The following is a 15,980-nucleotide window of genomic DNA, read 5'->3' as shown; positions in this document are numbered from 1 at the left end:
GTAATGCATCTTCAATGCAACACATTTATCTGCAGAACCGTATTCTTCCTCTTCATATATTTAAGCATTAATGTTCGCTTCAATTCTTCATGAAGGAGTCTATGGGTGCAGTTCTCGGCCGGAGGAGTGCATGCAATATAGCTATTAAAGTCCCCCTGTCTGACACCAATAGCTCTTAGATAGAACACATGCTCCTTCCATCACTGACAGCACAACAAGCTCTAACATCTCAGCCTCTTGTGGTGGTAACACCACACTAAGCCCCTAATGCTGTAAGTATATAGTAAATTTAAACAAATTTATACAAATTTAAACAAATTATATTCGAACTGCATGACATCATGAGCAGTCTCTAGTGGGGGCCACACCCTACTAACTCCACTCAGCTGCAGGAGAAAGCTCTTAGATCAAAATTCCCTCCAAAATTACCACACTAAGCCACTACTGCTGTAGGTAGATAATAAATTTAAACAAATTATATTCGATATTGAATGACATCATGAGCCTTCTCTAGTGGGGGTAACACCATACTAACTCCCCTCAACTGCAGGAGAAAGCTCTTAGAGCAACATTCCCCCCGAAATTCGAACTCCCCACCCATTTTCCAAGAGGATGACGCATCATCATGCAAAAAAGTCGGAAAATGGGGGCGGGGGCTGCCAGGTGACCCATAGAAGCTCATAATTCAATTTCCTGCCTAAATTCAAACTTCCTGCCTGGGGGGGCGTGGCACTTTCCCACCAAAAGCCGCCATCATGGATAACAGTACACACATCAGATGATGTCACGACCTTGATCTTGGATTACATCAGGCACTGTTGCCAAGTCTACATGTCGCCATCTTGGATGACGTCATCGCCGCCATCTTGGATACATATGGCAACAAGGGAGAGTGGGGTGACATGGAACTTGGTTCTACTACTCAGCCGGCCAGAGTGGCCGTGCGATTCTAGGTGCTGCAGTCTGGAGCCAGGTTCGAATCCTGCCTTGGGTATGGACGTGTGTGATGTCCTTAGGTTAGTTAGGTTTAATTAGTTCTAAGTTCTAGGTGACTGATGATCTCAGAAGTTAAGTCGCATAGTGCTCAGAGCCATCTACTACCCAAGAGGTCGAAACAGTCCCTCCCCCCTCCCCCCCCCCCCCCCGATCCATGAAGGTCTTTTTTTTCTAGCGATAAGTGGCACTGTGTCTGCAAGTTGCGATGTTAAGTTGGGCCTCTGCTTTGGGCTTGTTATCGGCACATGCCAGTAAACATAGTGTTGACTATCTTACATTTACGATTGCTGCCAACTCTAATGACCTAACAACTCGCGGCGAATTCCTGTTGTGTGTGTCAACGTGAAAAACAAATAACTTACATTCATTCACATAACCTTGTTCCTTTCCTCTGTAATTATACCGTAGTTGCTAATTATCTGCACATATGTATGTCTAAAGAGGCATGATTGTGCCGCAGACAGATAACATTCCGGCTCTGACGTCCCTCTTCAAGAAGACAAAGTTCTTCTTCCTGCTTTTTCCGAAACTCACATTTCACTGAGATCGAAGCATAACTTAGCACCGACAAATTAATCGATTTCTATCGATATCCAAGGAGCGGAACTTCTGCGCCTGAGATCACTAAAACATGACTTAAGCAAGATATTGACTACGAAATACTTGAACACATTTAATATTTCAGACTTTAGAGCGCCTCAGAGTTTAACTAAGTTTTTATAGCATGCATTGTTTCGAAACTGGCCGACTCATTTATATAAAAATAGGAATTCTAAAGTCTTGACACCTCTCCCTCGGGAAAAGTTTCTGTGACCAGCAACCAAACTGCGTTTATTTACTTCAGGATTAAACGACCAACACAGTCTGTTGAACTTTTGACACGTTTCGTCTCAGTGATAGCAAGAAGGAAGTTGCAGTATTAACCGTTACTGAGAGTGTGTTGTTTGTCCATTTCACCTGAGGTGATATTTGACGGTAAGGTTTTTTATTTATATTTTGGTAGACTGAAGTGCTATTAAATAACTGTGTTAATGTAATTATGTTAACTTTACATGACAATAAATGCAGCTTTTGTATCATGCAGTAATATAAGAAATAATCTGTTTCTGGTGGCCTTTTAAATGCATTAAGATGAGGGTAATGTTCCAGAAGATAGACCCAGTAATGTGTTAAGAGCATAAATGGGAGAATATATGTACTTCAATAAACAGAGTTATGTTCATAAACGAACGGAAAATGTTCAAAAATAGCTCTGAGCACTATGGGACTTAACATCTGAGGTCATCAGTACCCTAGAACTTAGAACTACTTAAACCTAACTAACCTAAGATCACATGCATCCATGCCCGAGGCAGGATTCGAACCCGCGGACTGAATCGCCTAGAACCGCTCGGCCACCGCAGCCGGCACGGAAAATGTTTCATTACTCAATTACAGGAATGTAAAGGGTGACAATTGTTGAACTATATGAAATAAAATAGTCATAACTTCTGAATGGTTTGCGTTAGGACGTTCAAATTCCACGGTTGGCCACTGGACATGATAGGAATTAGTATGCGCATGTGATGTGGTTAGTTTTGTCAATAAGCAAAATTGGCGCGTTTGAGGGACTGACAGCATTTTGCGATGCAGAAGTCTCTTCGCCCTCAATGGGTGACTGAGTGGTGGCAATATCCAGTCACGGAATAATCGGCGCGATATTCCTTAGAGGCACGGTGACCACCGAACGTACGTGAAGGTTTTGGAAGATGATTTCATCCCCATTATCCAAAGTGACCCTGATTTTGACGAGAGTTCATGTTCACGCAAGACGGAGCTCAACCCCATCAAAGCAGGAGAATGTCTAATGTCCTGCGGGAGCACTTTGGGGACTGCATTCTGGCTCTGGGGTAACCAGTGGCCTCTGGCATGGGCCACGATTGGCCGCCATATTCTCCGAATCTGAACATATGCGACTGCTTTTTGTGGGGCTATAAAAAGACAAGGTGCACAGCAATAACCCCAAAACCATTGCTGAGCTGATAACAGCCATTCAGGAGGTAATCGACACTATCGATGTTCCGAATTCCAGCGGGCCATGCAGGATTTCGCTATTCGTCTGCGCCACATCATCGGCAATGATGGCAGGCATATCGAACATGTCATAATGTAAATACGATTATCAGTCGCGACGTTTACATGTCGAATAAAGTGTGTTCACGCCGTAGTTCGTAACGAATTTACGTTTATTCTTCATATTTGAATAATTGTCATCTTCTAATTATCATAACCACACGGCTTGCTCTATGGCGGAAGGAGAAGGGGAAGACCACAAAAAAACCCATCGTGTTGTTTGGTCTACTTAAATATATAATTTTTCTTTCGATTCGTATCTCAAGGGCTGCTGACGCTTTCCCTGATATACCACACTTACAAACTATGTCTTAGAACATGAAGTTTTGAGAGCATTTTTAAATTGTGTTCATTCGGAAAACAGCAAAAAATGATAACATTGTGAAAGAAAATGGAAACTGTTCAATACCATTATGGTGGACCTGTTTCTGGCATAAGCCAATAGCAGTATAGTTTCTTCAATGGGATGTTGTGGGGGAAAATCTCCCGCAGTACTGACAACATTTTCAGCACACTTTACGATCTGAGCACTTGCCGTTATGGAAATGACGCAAGGAAGTGACAAGGTCACGTGAAAGCGCGTCACAACTACGTTCATTTTCACTTCCGGTACTTATTTGTAGCTATGAATACGAAATTAAACTAAATTAATCCCCAGATCATGATCAAGCAGTTCGCTGTGTAAAGGCTAGTGCAGTTTCACGTAACGTCAACTCGTGTAGCTTGGCAATGCCGGTAGCAAAGAGTCACGAAAACATCCGAATTCTGTCGACGAATTCTGAGCAGTACTAGGGGGAATTGCCTCAATGATAAGCTGTACAGTATGGTCTCGTTACATGACTGCAGTGGCCCTTATTTTGTAAACTGCGAGGCTACTTGACCAAAAGCACTAGGGGGCATTGCCTCAATGAAAGTTGGACAAGCTATATAGTGTGGTCTCGTCACATGCCTGCAGTTGCCCATAGTGTACAAAGAAAGAAACTGCGAGGCTACTTGACCAAAACATTTACGTGTGACGTGGGTCAATTGCTTGGTCCGCCACAACGTGAGTGTGAAAGAAAAGGAAATGGAATGCTAAATATTCACTACATTCACTTAGATTTTCGATTTTAAATAAAAAAAAACAGTGAGTTACGTGTGAACAGTGCCACAGCAATCAAACTTTTTCATATAAACCTAAAAAAAAACCTGCAAACTAGAAGTGTAAGCATAGAAGCATAGCTCGGCACACCTCTAGCACACTCTCTAGTTTACATGACGGAGCTAATCAAACATAGAAAAAAAACTACTGACTTCCATACAAATACCTTCAAAATTAATATTTATCTTGTTGTAATGAATAAAAAAACTGCGGGGATGTGCTTTTTTCGAACCTTCTGGAGTATTACCAAAGATAGACTGTGGACTTTTTAAACATTTCAGTCTACGTAATTTCTCACTTTTCATATTACGCATTAGAAAATCTGTGTATTATAGAAAATAATCTTACTTAGACCACTTTCATTCTTTTACTTTACCACTCGGTATTTATTAGTGTTTTAGGTCTGCGAAGCCACAACATTTCAAGACCTAACATTTCACTTGTTTATTACTTATTTTTTAGGAACTATCATCGAGCTAATAGCTCAGAAAAGACCTTAGAAAGCATCACTTAAATCGTTTTTTCAAAGAAAAATATCAAAACAGGAATCACGCTTTGAAGACCTTAAAGAAAGCCGTGATATGTTAAAAATACAGGAAGCTAGCTCTAGTTTCACTTCTTGTTCTCAGTCTACTGTAGTCAGATAAGACTGTTAACGTTTCTCTATTTCCAAATACATCTGTTAAAAAATGTCATTTCTTCGTTTATTAACAATAGAAACGTGACAGATGCTGACCGATCTGAAATATTAAACAGTACACAGGCAACTATGCCGAGAAAGAAAGCATTTGAACGGGTTTGTCGCATAACATGCAGTTTATAGGCGCTAAACTCGCAACTTACGGAGTAATTTACATCAGCATCAACAAGTATTTGAAAGAAGCAAAGACGATCGTGTTCGAGAACAAGTTAATTGATAAACAATTTTTGATTTGACTGTTTTGTTGTTTATTTGAGTGCAACCCAGGTTTCGACCTTTCATGCCATTTCCAAGTATCTGATTTTATCTCTTAAACATATATTGCAGGGCACTTAACATGTTATCAAGCTCAAAGTTTACAGAATGAGATTTTCACTCTGCGGCGGAGTGTGCGCTGATATGAAACTTCCTGGCAGATTAAAACTGTGTGCCGGACCGAGACTCGAACTCGGGACCTTTGCCTTTCGCGGGCAAGTGCTCTACCATCTGAGCTACCCAACCACGACTCACGCCCCGTCCTCACAGCTTTACTTCTGCCAGATGGTAGAGCACTTGCCCGCGAAAGGCAAAGGTCCCAAGTTCGAGTCTCGGTCCGGTACACAGTTTTAATCTGCCAGGAAGTTTCATATCAGCGCGCACTCCGCTGCAGAGTGAAAATCTCATTCTGGAAACGTCCCCCAGGCTGTGGCTAAGCCATGTCTCCGCAATAGCCTTTCTTTCAGGAGTGCTAGTTCTGCAAGGTTCGCAGGAGAGCTTCTGTAAGGTTTGGAAGGTAGGAGACGAGATACTGGCAGAAGTAAAGCTGTGAGGACGGGGCGTGAGTCGTGCTTGGGTAGCTCAGATGGTAGAGCACTTGCCCGCGAAAGGCAAAGGTCCCGAGTTCGAGTCTCGGTCTAGCACATAGTTTTATTCTGCCAGGAAGTTTTAAGCTCAAAGTTGGCCATAAATTTAAAAAAAATATTGACTTTCCACGAAATGCCAGATGTAAAATCGCCATATTGTAACAGATCAGTAATTACTAGAGGGAGCTCGTCATATTAGTGAAAACAACGTTTTAAGGACATGTACTCATCTTTTATTTACCTACGTAGGCTTGTTTTTACTGAATATGACGTGCTCCTACTATTATATACTGAACAGCTACAAGATTATGATTTTTACATTTGGAATTTCGTGGGGAGCCAATATTTTTCTTAATTTACGGCCAACTTTGAGCTTGACAACGTATTAAGTGTCCTGCAATATGTGTTAAAGACATGTACTTAAATTTTTGTGCTTAAATAAACGACAAAACAGTCCATTGGTTGTGTGTCTTAAGAAAAATAGTTCATTAGTGATTGTTAATTTTTAGGAACTGCTCATTCTTACTAGTTCATCGTCATCTTTTATCTAATTGTGTGCCATACGGATTTCAGGTAAATTTCACGAAAAAATATCAAATTCACCCAAGTATTACCCCTGCATGATAAATTGATAGTTATCTTATGTAGACAAGTTGTTTACATCGATTTCCTTAACTGAATGTGTCCCAGAACACATCACGTTAGTTGGGCGAGAGCGCGGTGAGAGAGCCCAGGGCAAGCTCAACAGAAGTACGGATTACGGAACTTGATTGCGACCCGGTGTAGACAAACCTAATCGTCATTCACTTTCGAAGGAAGCTCTTAGTCGAGCAGCTGCAAGTCTTGGTTGGCATTCGTTTACAGAAAATTATACACATTTGTGTGAGTATGACTAGCATGAAATAATTGGAAATAAACTATAATATGTCCTACTAACATTAACAGTTTTTTTTTTAATTTGCGGGTGTGTAAAGTGAAGATTTATTTGGAAAAGCCGGCCGCGGTGGTCTCGCGGTTCTAGGCGCGCAGTCCGGAACCGTGCGACTGCTACGGTCGCAGGTTCGAATCCTGCCTCGGGCATGGATGTGTGTGATGTCCTTAGGTTAGTTAGGTTTAAGTAGTTCTAAGTTCTAGGGGACTGATGACCACAGCAGTTGAGTCCCATGGTGCTCAGAGCCATTTTATTTGGAAAATAAACGATTTCCTACTCAGGAGCTAAGATTAGGTTCGTATTAGCAACTGTGGCAACTACAAAAATATTCTGGAAGATCGTCGAAACTTCACAAACGAAAGGAAACAAGATTTTTTTTTTCAGATATTGACGGCATACTATACGTTATTGCTTTGAGGATCTTTTGAATCGAGAAAGGTATCCAGTTTTTGATCAATCGCCTGTTAAAATTCTCCACAAGTTACATGCATGAAATCAATCAGCAGTTACTTGAGGAAGAAAATTCGTGAGGGAGCACAGGCAACAATTAACAGCCGAGAGTGAAGAGATTATGAAAATCAACAAATCAGTAAATTATGTATTAATGTACTTAAAATTTAAATTTTACACACGACTGTATTTGAAAATACAATAACAAAATTATCCAATGCTAGTTCAAAAGGCGATAATATTACGCATGTTTCGGTTTTTTAACTTGTTCGGAAAAGCACAAGAAAAAATTGTCCATGAAACTCGCGCAGCAAGACTTTTCTGTTATGTCATTAGAGTCTGACACAACGGCATAAAGTATGACCTCTTCTAGTGGTGCATGTGCTTTGACTGAAAACATTTTTGTAAAAGATCTCTTGTGTTTACCTTGAAGGCATGAGATATACTCTAAGGCAAAAAAAAGAAAAGAGACGCACCCCGAGGGAATTATCTGAGTTGGACGAAAATTGGTAGATGTGATGTCCATTTACAGACAAATGCATGTTACAATTTCAGAAAAATTGGATGATTTATTCAAGGTAAAGAGCTTCACAAATTGAGCAAGTCCATTCACGTTGGTTCACCTTGACCCTTACGCAGGCAGATATTCGGCTTGGCATTATTCATAGAGTTGTTGGATGTCCTCCTCAAGGATATTGTGCCAAATTGTGTCCAACTGCAGCGTTAGATCGCCAAAATCCTGAGCTAGTTCGAGAGCCCTGTCCATAATGCTCTAAATGTTATCAGTTAGGGAAAGATCCAGCGACTTACTGGCCAAGTCAGGGTTTGGCAGCACGAAGACAAGCAGTAGAAACTTTCGTCGTGTGTAGGTGGACATTATCTTGCTGAAACGTAAGTCCAGGATGACTTGCCATGAAGGGTAACAAAACAGGCCATAGAATATCGTTGATGCACTGCTGCACTGTAAGGTCGTTGCGGATGACAACCAAAGGCATCCTACTATGAAGACAATTTGGCACCCCAGACCATCACTCCTGGCTGTCGAGCCATAAGGTGGGTGACGGTCAGGTCGGCATATTACCGCTGTCCGTGGCATGTCTAGAGGCGTCTTTCCTGGTCACTGATGGAGACTTATCACTAAGACAGTTCTAGTCCATTAAATGAGATTCCAGTTCATCTACATCTCCATCTACGTGGATACTCTGCAAATCACATTTAAGTGCTTGGAAGAGGAATCATCGAACCACCTTCACAATTCTCTATTATTCCAATCTCATATAGTAAGCGGAAAGAACTAACACCTGTATCTTTCCGTACGAGCTCTGCTTTCCATTATTTTATCGTGGTGATCGTTTCTCCCTATGTAGGTCGGTGTCAACAAAATATTTTCGCATTCGGAGGAGAAAGTTGGTGATTGGAACTTCGTCAGAAGATTCCGTCGCAACGTAAAACGCCTTTGTTTTAATGATGTCCAGCCCAAATCCTGCATCATTTCATTGCCACTCTCTCCCATATTTCGCGATAATACAAAACGTACTACCCATCTTTGAACTTTTTCGAAGTACCCCATCAATCCTATCTGGTAAGGATCCCACACCGCGCAGCAATATTCTGAAAGAGGACGGACAAGCGTAGTGTAGGCAGTCTCTTCAGTAGATCTGTTACACTTTCGAAGTGTCCTACCAACAAAACTCAGTCTTTGCTTAGCCTTCCCCACAACGTTTTCTACGTGCTCCTTCCAATTTAGGTTGTTCGTAATTGTAATTCCTAGGTATTTAGTTGAATTTACGGCCTTTAGATTAGATTGATTTATCGCGTAGCCGAAGTTTAACGGATTCCTTTTAGCACTCATGTGGTTGACTTTTCGTTATTTAGGATCAACTGCCAATGTTCGCACCTTTCAGAAATCTTTTCTAAAACGTCTTGCCATTTCTTTTGATCTTCTGATGACTTTATTAGTCGATAAACGACAGCATCATCTGCAAACAACCTAAGACGGTTGCTCAGATTGTATCGCAAATCGTTTATATAGATAAGTAAGGGTCTAAAGGGTCTAAAACACTACCCTGGGGAACGCCGGAAATCACTTCTGTTTTCCTCGATGACTTTTCGTCAGTTACTACTAACTGTGACCTCTCTGACAGGAAATCACAAATCCAGTCACTTAACTGAGACGATATTCCATAAGCACGGAATTTCACTACAAGCCACTTGTGTAGTACAGTGTCAAAAGCCTTCCGGAAATCCAGAAATACGGAATCAATCTGAAATCCCTTGTCAATAGCACTCAACACTTCATGTGAATAAAGAGCTAGTTGTGTTTCACAAAAACGATGTTTTCTAAACCCATGTTGAGTGTATGTGAATAAACCGTTTTCTTCGATTGTAACTTTAAGCGTATGTAGGCGAGTTATTTCACCTAGAATATGCACGAGGTGAGATGAATTTGTTTGTGGAGCTGAAAGTTAGCCGGTGTCCCCAGACACAGAGCATGTCAAAGTTGAACCAGCAAAGTGACCGGTATGGTCCTGCCCGGGTACAAAGGCGGTCAGCACGGCAGAAATGGGAAAATCCCCAGTGCAATGAATTTGAACGGTGGTTGCTCGCTTAGTTGAAGAACAGACGATACACCGGAACAAACAGTGTCAAACTGTCTGGAAATGTGGCTGCTTACAGCTCTTAGAAATTTTATAGAGAAATGACAGTTACATGACAATGTAAATCTGAATGCATCTGCGATCTCAGAAAAATAAGGTGCCTCCAGTGAAACAATAATAATTTCAATAACTTAAAAAGTACAGAAATTAATGTTGACAGTAACTAAATATTATCACAGTGAACTTTCGGATTAACAACATGTAAATGCTTCATGCAATTTCAACAAACAATGTCTTAAATGATAGCATTGCACTGCAGCTGTCATCCATGAAAGTCGTATATCTGTATTTATTTTATATACTGATGTATTACGTTTTATATCCTTCTCATTACGCAAATGTTTGGTAGGACGTTATACCCTCCACTATAACACAGCAACTGAATGCAGCTTTAACATCTCTTACCTTGTCATACTTGTTTAGTTATTTAACGAATATTTTACTATATCTGCAGTAATTTCATTTAAATATTGATTAAACTGATACAAACACATCAAAGAAAGTTTTGCATCACCCCGGTTCCCAGAACTCCTGAGGGTAGACGATGACTGTGAATATTGTATCGCACACACAGTCCCTTTCAGTGTTCAGAGATGTCACTAAACCCGCCCAAAGATGTAAACAACCATGCTTAAAAAAATGGTTCAAATGGCTCTGAGCACTATGGGACTTAACATCTGAGGCCATCAATCCCCTAGAACATGGAACTACTTAAACCTAACCTAAGGACATCACACACATCCATGCTCAAGGCAGGAATCGAACCTGCGACCGTAGCAGTCGCGCGGTTCCGGATTGAAGCGCCAAGAACGGCTCGGCCACAGCGGCGCGGCCAACCATGCATGAGCTGCGCCTATTACACGGACGGGGTCCGACAGTTCCAGTTATTCCACCAGGAAGGAGGTAATCGGCTCGTGTTGTCTGTCGTTCAACCATGCCTAGAAGATCAATACCACGGTTCGATCGTGTCCACATTGTTACATTGTGCCAGGAAGGACTCTCAACAAGGGAAGAGTCCAGGCGTCTCGGAGTGAACCAAAGCGATGTTGTTCTGACATGGAGGAGATACAGAGTAACAGGAACTGTCGATGACATGCCTCGCTCACGAGCCCAAGGGCTACTACTGCAGTGGATGACCGCTACCTACGGATAGTGTTTCGGAGGAACCCTGACAGCAACGCCACCATGCTGAATAATGAATGAAATTTTCACTCTACAGAGGAGTGTGCGCTGATATGAAACTTCCTGGCAGATTAAAACTGTGTGCCGGACCGAGACTCGAACTCGGGACCTTTGCCTTTTGCGGGCAAGTGCCCTACCAACTGAGCTACCCAAGCACGACTCACGCCCCGTCCTCACAGCTTTACTTCTGCCAGTACCTCGTCTCCTACCTTCCAAACTTTACACAAGCTCTCCTGCGAACCTTGCAGAACTAGCACTCTTGAAAGAAAGAATATTGCGGAGACATGGCTTAGGCACAGGAAGTTTCATGCTGAATAATGCTTTTCGTGCAGCCACAGGACGTCGTGTTACGACTCAAACTGTTCGCAATAGGCTGTCTTATGCGCAACTTCACTCCCGACGTCCACGGCGAGGTACATCTTTGCAATCACGACATCATGCAGTGCGGTACAGATTGGCCCAACAACATACCGAATGGACCGCTCACGATTGGCATCACGTTCTCTTCACCGACGAGTGTCCTATATGCCTTCAACCAGACAATAGTCGGAGACATGTTTGGAGGCAACCCGGTCAGCCTGAACGCCTTAGACACACTGTCCAGCGAGTGCAGCAAGGTGGAGGTTCCTTGCTGTTTTGGGGTGGCATTATGTGGGGCCGACTTACGCCCCTGGTGGTCATGGGAGGCGCCGTAATGGCTGTACGATATGTGAAGCCTTCCTCCAACCGATGGTGCAACAATATCGGCAGCATATCGGCGAGGCATTCGTCTTCGTGGACGACAATTCGCGCCCCCATCGTGCACATCTTGTGAATGATTTCCTTCAGGCTAACGACATCGCTCGAGTAGAGTGGCCAGCATGTTCTCCAGACATGAACCCTATCGAACATGCCTGGGATAGATTGGAAAGGGCTGTTTGTGGACCATGTGATCCACCAACCACTCTGAGGGATCTACGCCGAATCGCCGTTGAGGAGTGGGACAATTTGGACCAATAGTGCCTTTATGAACTTGTGGATAGTATGCCACGACGAATACAGGTATACATCAAAGCAAGAGGAAATGCTGCTGGGTATTAGAGGTACCGTTGTGTACAGCAATCTGGGCCACCACCTCTGAATGTCTCGCCGTATGGTGGTACAACATGCAATGTGTGGCTTTCAAGCGCAATAAAAAGGGCGGAAATTATGTTTATGTTGATCTCTATTCCAATTTCCTGTACGGTTCCGGAACTCTCGGAACCGAGGTAATGTAAAACTTTTTCTGATGTATGTAAAAAACCGTGGTGATTTAAAAGTGGTTAGTCGCATGTGTTAGCTGTTTACGTATGTCATACATACATAAGAAATTGCTTAAACTATATTTAATGACATTTTGTTATCATTTAACGTGAGTGCATTAAAACATTTCTTTGTTTGATTACTGTTGTAATATATTAGTTTTGCACAGAAAGTGGTGAGCCAAACTCCTGTCTGTAGAGCACAAGAACGATGTATTTTTTGGTAGGTGCGGCCTTCATCCAGTGGAGAACTAGTCAGCTGCGGCAGGTCGAGAAGAACAGGGGTTGAACAAAAAATTGAAACGCGACGGGAAATGCATGTTTCAACATAAATGCAGGTGCTGGCCAAGTCTGCAGGTTACGCTGTTGTATTTGACCACGAACGGCTTCTGTGCAATGCCTTCAGTACATTGCTAGTGTCAATCGTAGGTAGAGCAGCGTTATGTGTAGTTGTGCGTGGATTACGCCACAGCAAGGTGAATTCTAAGGTGGGAAAATTGTTGGTGCTCGTTTCGTATGTGGACCGGTAACCAAGGTAGCCGATCAGCCTGGTGTTTAAAAGGCACCCTATCGAAGATACGTACCGCATGCCGGGATAGCGGAAAAACATCATCCGCAAATTCACAATGCGGACGAATATGAGTTGAGTGATTGCGAAAAACAGTCAATGAAGAGGACTGTGAGGAAAAATAGGAGGAAGACGCTTGTAACAGGCACTGCAGAACTGAATGTAGCACTCGCGAACCCTGTCAGCACCAGAACAGCGCGAAGGGGGAGCAGGGCGAGCTGGAATTCCCCCCCCCCCCCCCAAAAAAAAAAAAAACCTTGATGCTGAAGACCTGAGACCTGGAGTTTGGAGCTATGGAGGGATGTCATTTGGTCGGATGAGTATTGTTTCACACTGCTGCCAACTTCTGGTCACGTTTACGCCTGACGAACTCCATCCAAAGCCTACTGCGAACGCTGCTAGTTTCCAAGGGTGATTTTCTTTTTTCGTTGTACTGTGAAACTTTCCTTTTGGTAAATTTCATTATTCTAGGCCCACGAGAAATACGCCATTTGTTTTTATGAGTAAGTCTGCGTAATGAAATTTTCACTCTGCAGTGGAGTGTGCGCTGATATGAAACTTCCTGACAGATTAAAACTGTGTGCCGGACCGAGATTCGAACTCGGGACCTTTGCCTTTTGCGGGCAAGTGCTCTACCAACTGAGCTACCCAGTTCGAGTCTCGGTCCGGCACACAGTTTTAATCTGTCAGGAAGTTTCATATCAACACACAGTCCACTGCAGAGTGAAAATTTCATTCCGGAAACATCCCCTACGCTGTGGCTAAGCCATGTCTCCGCAATATCCTTCCTTCCAGGAGTGATAGTTCTGCAAGGTTCGTAGAGGAGCCTCGGTGAATTATGGAAGGTAGGAGACGATGTACTGGCAGTAATGAAGCTGTGAGGGCGGATCGTGAGTCCTGCTTGGGTAATTCAGTTGGTAGAGCACTCGCCCGCGAAAGGCAAAGGTCCCGAGTTCGAGTCTCGGTCCGGCACACAGTTTTAATCTGTCGGGAAGTTTCAGTAAGTCCGCGCTTATTAAAGTATGTGACACAAATAGCCGTATCTTTTGACTGCATTGACATAACAGCTTCAATGTTTCACATCGCCAAGGGAATACAGATCACAGTATGTAACGTTAATATCAACGCGTACCCTTTCCTGAGAAGAAGAGTTTCCAACAGTCAGAGAGACACACAGGCGGCCAACAAAGCGATCCGATAATGGTTCCGTTTATACCGATTGAGGTACGGAAGCCTAAAAGAGATGACGAAACTCGAATTTTAGCCGTCCGCGCTAATGCCATTATTCTGCGGCTGACGCTCTTGTCCGTTATTCAAGAGACTCATAAAATACTCAACTTTGTTTTCTCGTAACGACTTTATAGAAGCGATTGTTACATCTTCTAAGTATGTACGACAACTCTGTGAAAACTGAGCAAACTCGGTGAAGCTTTAGAAGTATACTTTCCGTGTAAGACTAAAAGCAAGGAGGCTTAATTGTAAGACGCTAGACAGCTGTTTTGAACAGAAGACGCAAATTACAGCCTTCTTACCTTTGAGAGACATGTTCGTTGTCCTCGGCTTGAGCTACCAGTGGCTCTCTTGACATTTACTGAAGTGTAGAACAAAGCAGTATCTTATCGCCTGCTTCGCAAGCCCTAATTTGTTCATTAGACTATCCACTGGCTGCGCAGTGGAACCGCCTGCATAATTTGTTATCGTCTGCATGATACCAGAGAAATGTGCAGGTGGCACCTCGGCTGTTGAATGGTGGCTGGAAGCGGGGGGCAGCTGAAGTAGTGACTTTGGCGCGCTAAACTGCACTGCCGAGTGTAAAATATGTGTAAGCGTTACAAAGAAATCAACGAAGGAGACTGAGGTTCATCATCAACCAATAGTTGCCATCTAGAATTGCAGCAAGAATGGATCTTCTACTCTGCAGCGAAACGTTCGCGGCTTTGGGACTTCGTGGTAAAGCTTTATCATTTAAGCGGCAAGCGACTACATGTATGATTTAAAATAATTTATTTAACATGGACTTTTACCATTTTTGGGTTTATTACAAATCCGCCTTCAGACGACTTTTTACAGCTTTCCATGCTCTCCTACTGTGGTCTCGATTTGTACTCGTCTCTGATTTGGTGCAATAAGACAAAAAAAGCGTTTTGTTCATTATTCGCTAAACATACGAGAGATTTTTTTTCTTTTTAACCTACACAGAAATACTCATGAAATGATTTTAAAGTTAATAAATGTGGCGAAAACTTACGTGGTTTATATTTCTGTGCGATGAACACGTCCTGTACTTGCGTTATGCATTTTAAAGTTTCCACAATGTTGCACGTGCCCTATGTGAATGCTGTTTCATCCATTGGAAACTTCTGGCCAGTCAGTAAAATATTTCATATTACCAATTAGAATGTAGGATGCAGTTTTAGATTCGATGTTCAAATTCATTTTTGTCATTGTAACAAAAAGGACATATTGCAGACAGTGCCTGTCATCTAATGCCCATGTTCAACGTTGATTCTGTTCAGTGTACTAAAGACATAGCGTATCATTTACATTACAGCTGGATAATCGGTGTAAAAAATATCATAATACAGTTTATGCTAGTATTATAGAACTTCAGATTCGATGTTTGTACCCAGTTTATCACTATAACACATAAGAAAAAAAATGTTTTATTGTCCTCACGTTTTTTGGACAGTGTTGGTCATCTTTGATGCCCATGTTCGGTGCTTGTTATATTCAGTGTACAAAGATCTTATCTGTTCAGAGTGTAACACACATTACATCACATTACACTGTTATCGCCTATGAACTTTCCATTTTTTATATATAATATTTGTATACGTGATATTAGTCATTCAATAGAACGCCATATTAGAACTTATTGCGTATAATTTTGCTTTTCTTTCCGACTTTTAAATTAACATTATCGGTTTGGAAAAAAACTATTTTAATATGCCAGTACTTTCTACACAGCATCTGCAACTTAACATCTTTCGTACTCTAACATCTTTGAAACTATTGTTTTTGTTATGCATGTGAAACTGGGCCACGTCTTCTAAATGTTGAGTGGGTTTGTGCTGCCATAAAGCGTAGAATGGTGTGTGTTAAAGCAGTTTCTAGGGAATGA

General features: G+C 42.2%; 1 protein-coding gene across 1 annotated transcript in view; it reads right to left on the bottom strand.

Annotated features, from left to right (window-relative positions):
* The window catches only part of LOC126234927 (sialin-like), a 191,376-nt gene extending 176,957 nt beyond the window's left edge, over nucleotides 1–14,419 (bottom strand). Inside the window, exon 1 of the mRNA XM_049943667.1 lies at nucleotides 14,392–14,419. Within this exon, the coding sequence (XP_049799624.1) occupies nucleotides 14,392–14,404 (13 nt within the window). The 5' untranslated portion in view covers nucleotides 14,405–14,419. The remainder of the gene's footprint in view (nucleotides 1–14,391) is intronic.
* Between the last annotated feature and the right edge of the window lie 1,561 nt (nucleotides 14,420–15,980).

Source organism: Schistocerca nitens, chromosome 2, assembly GCF_023898315.1.
Source record: "Schistocerca nitens isolate TAMUIC-IGC-003100 chromosome 2, iqSchNite1.1, whole genome shotgun sequence".
NCBI lineage: Eukaryota > Metazoa > Arthropoda > Insecta > Orthoptera > Acrididae > Schistocerca > Schistocerca nitens.
The sequence above is the reverse complement of the archived record's forward strand: the minus strand, read 5'-3'. Positions and strand labels throughout refer to the sequence as shown.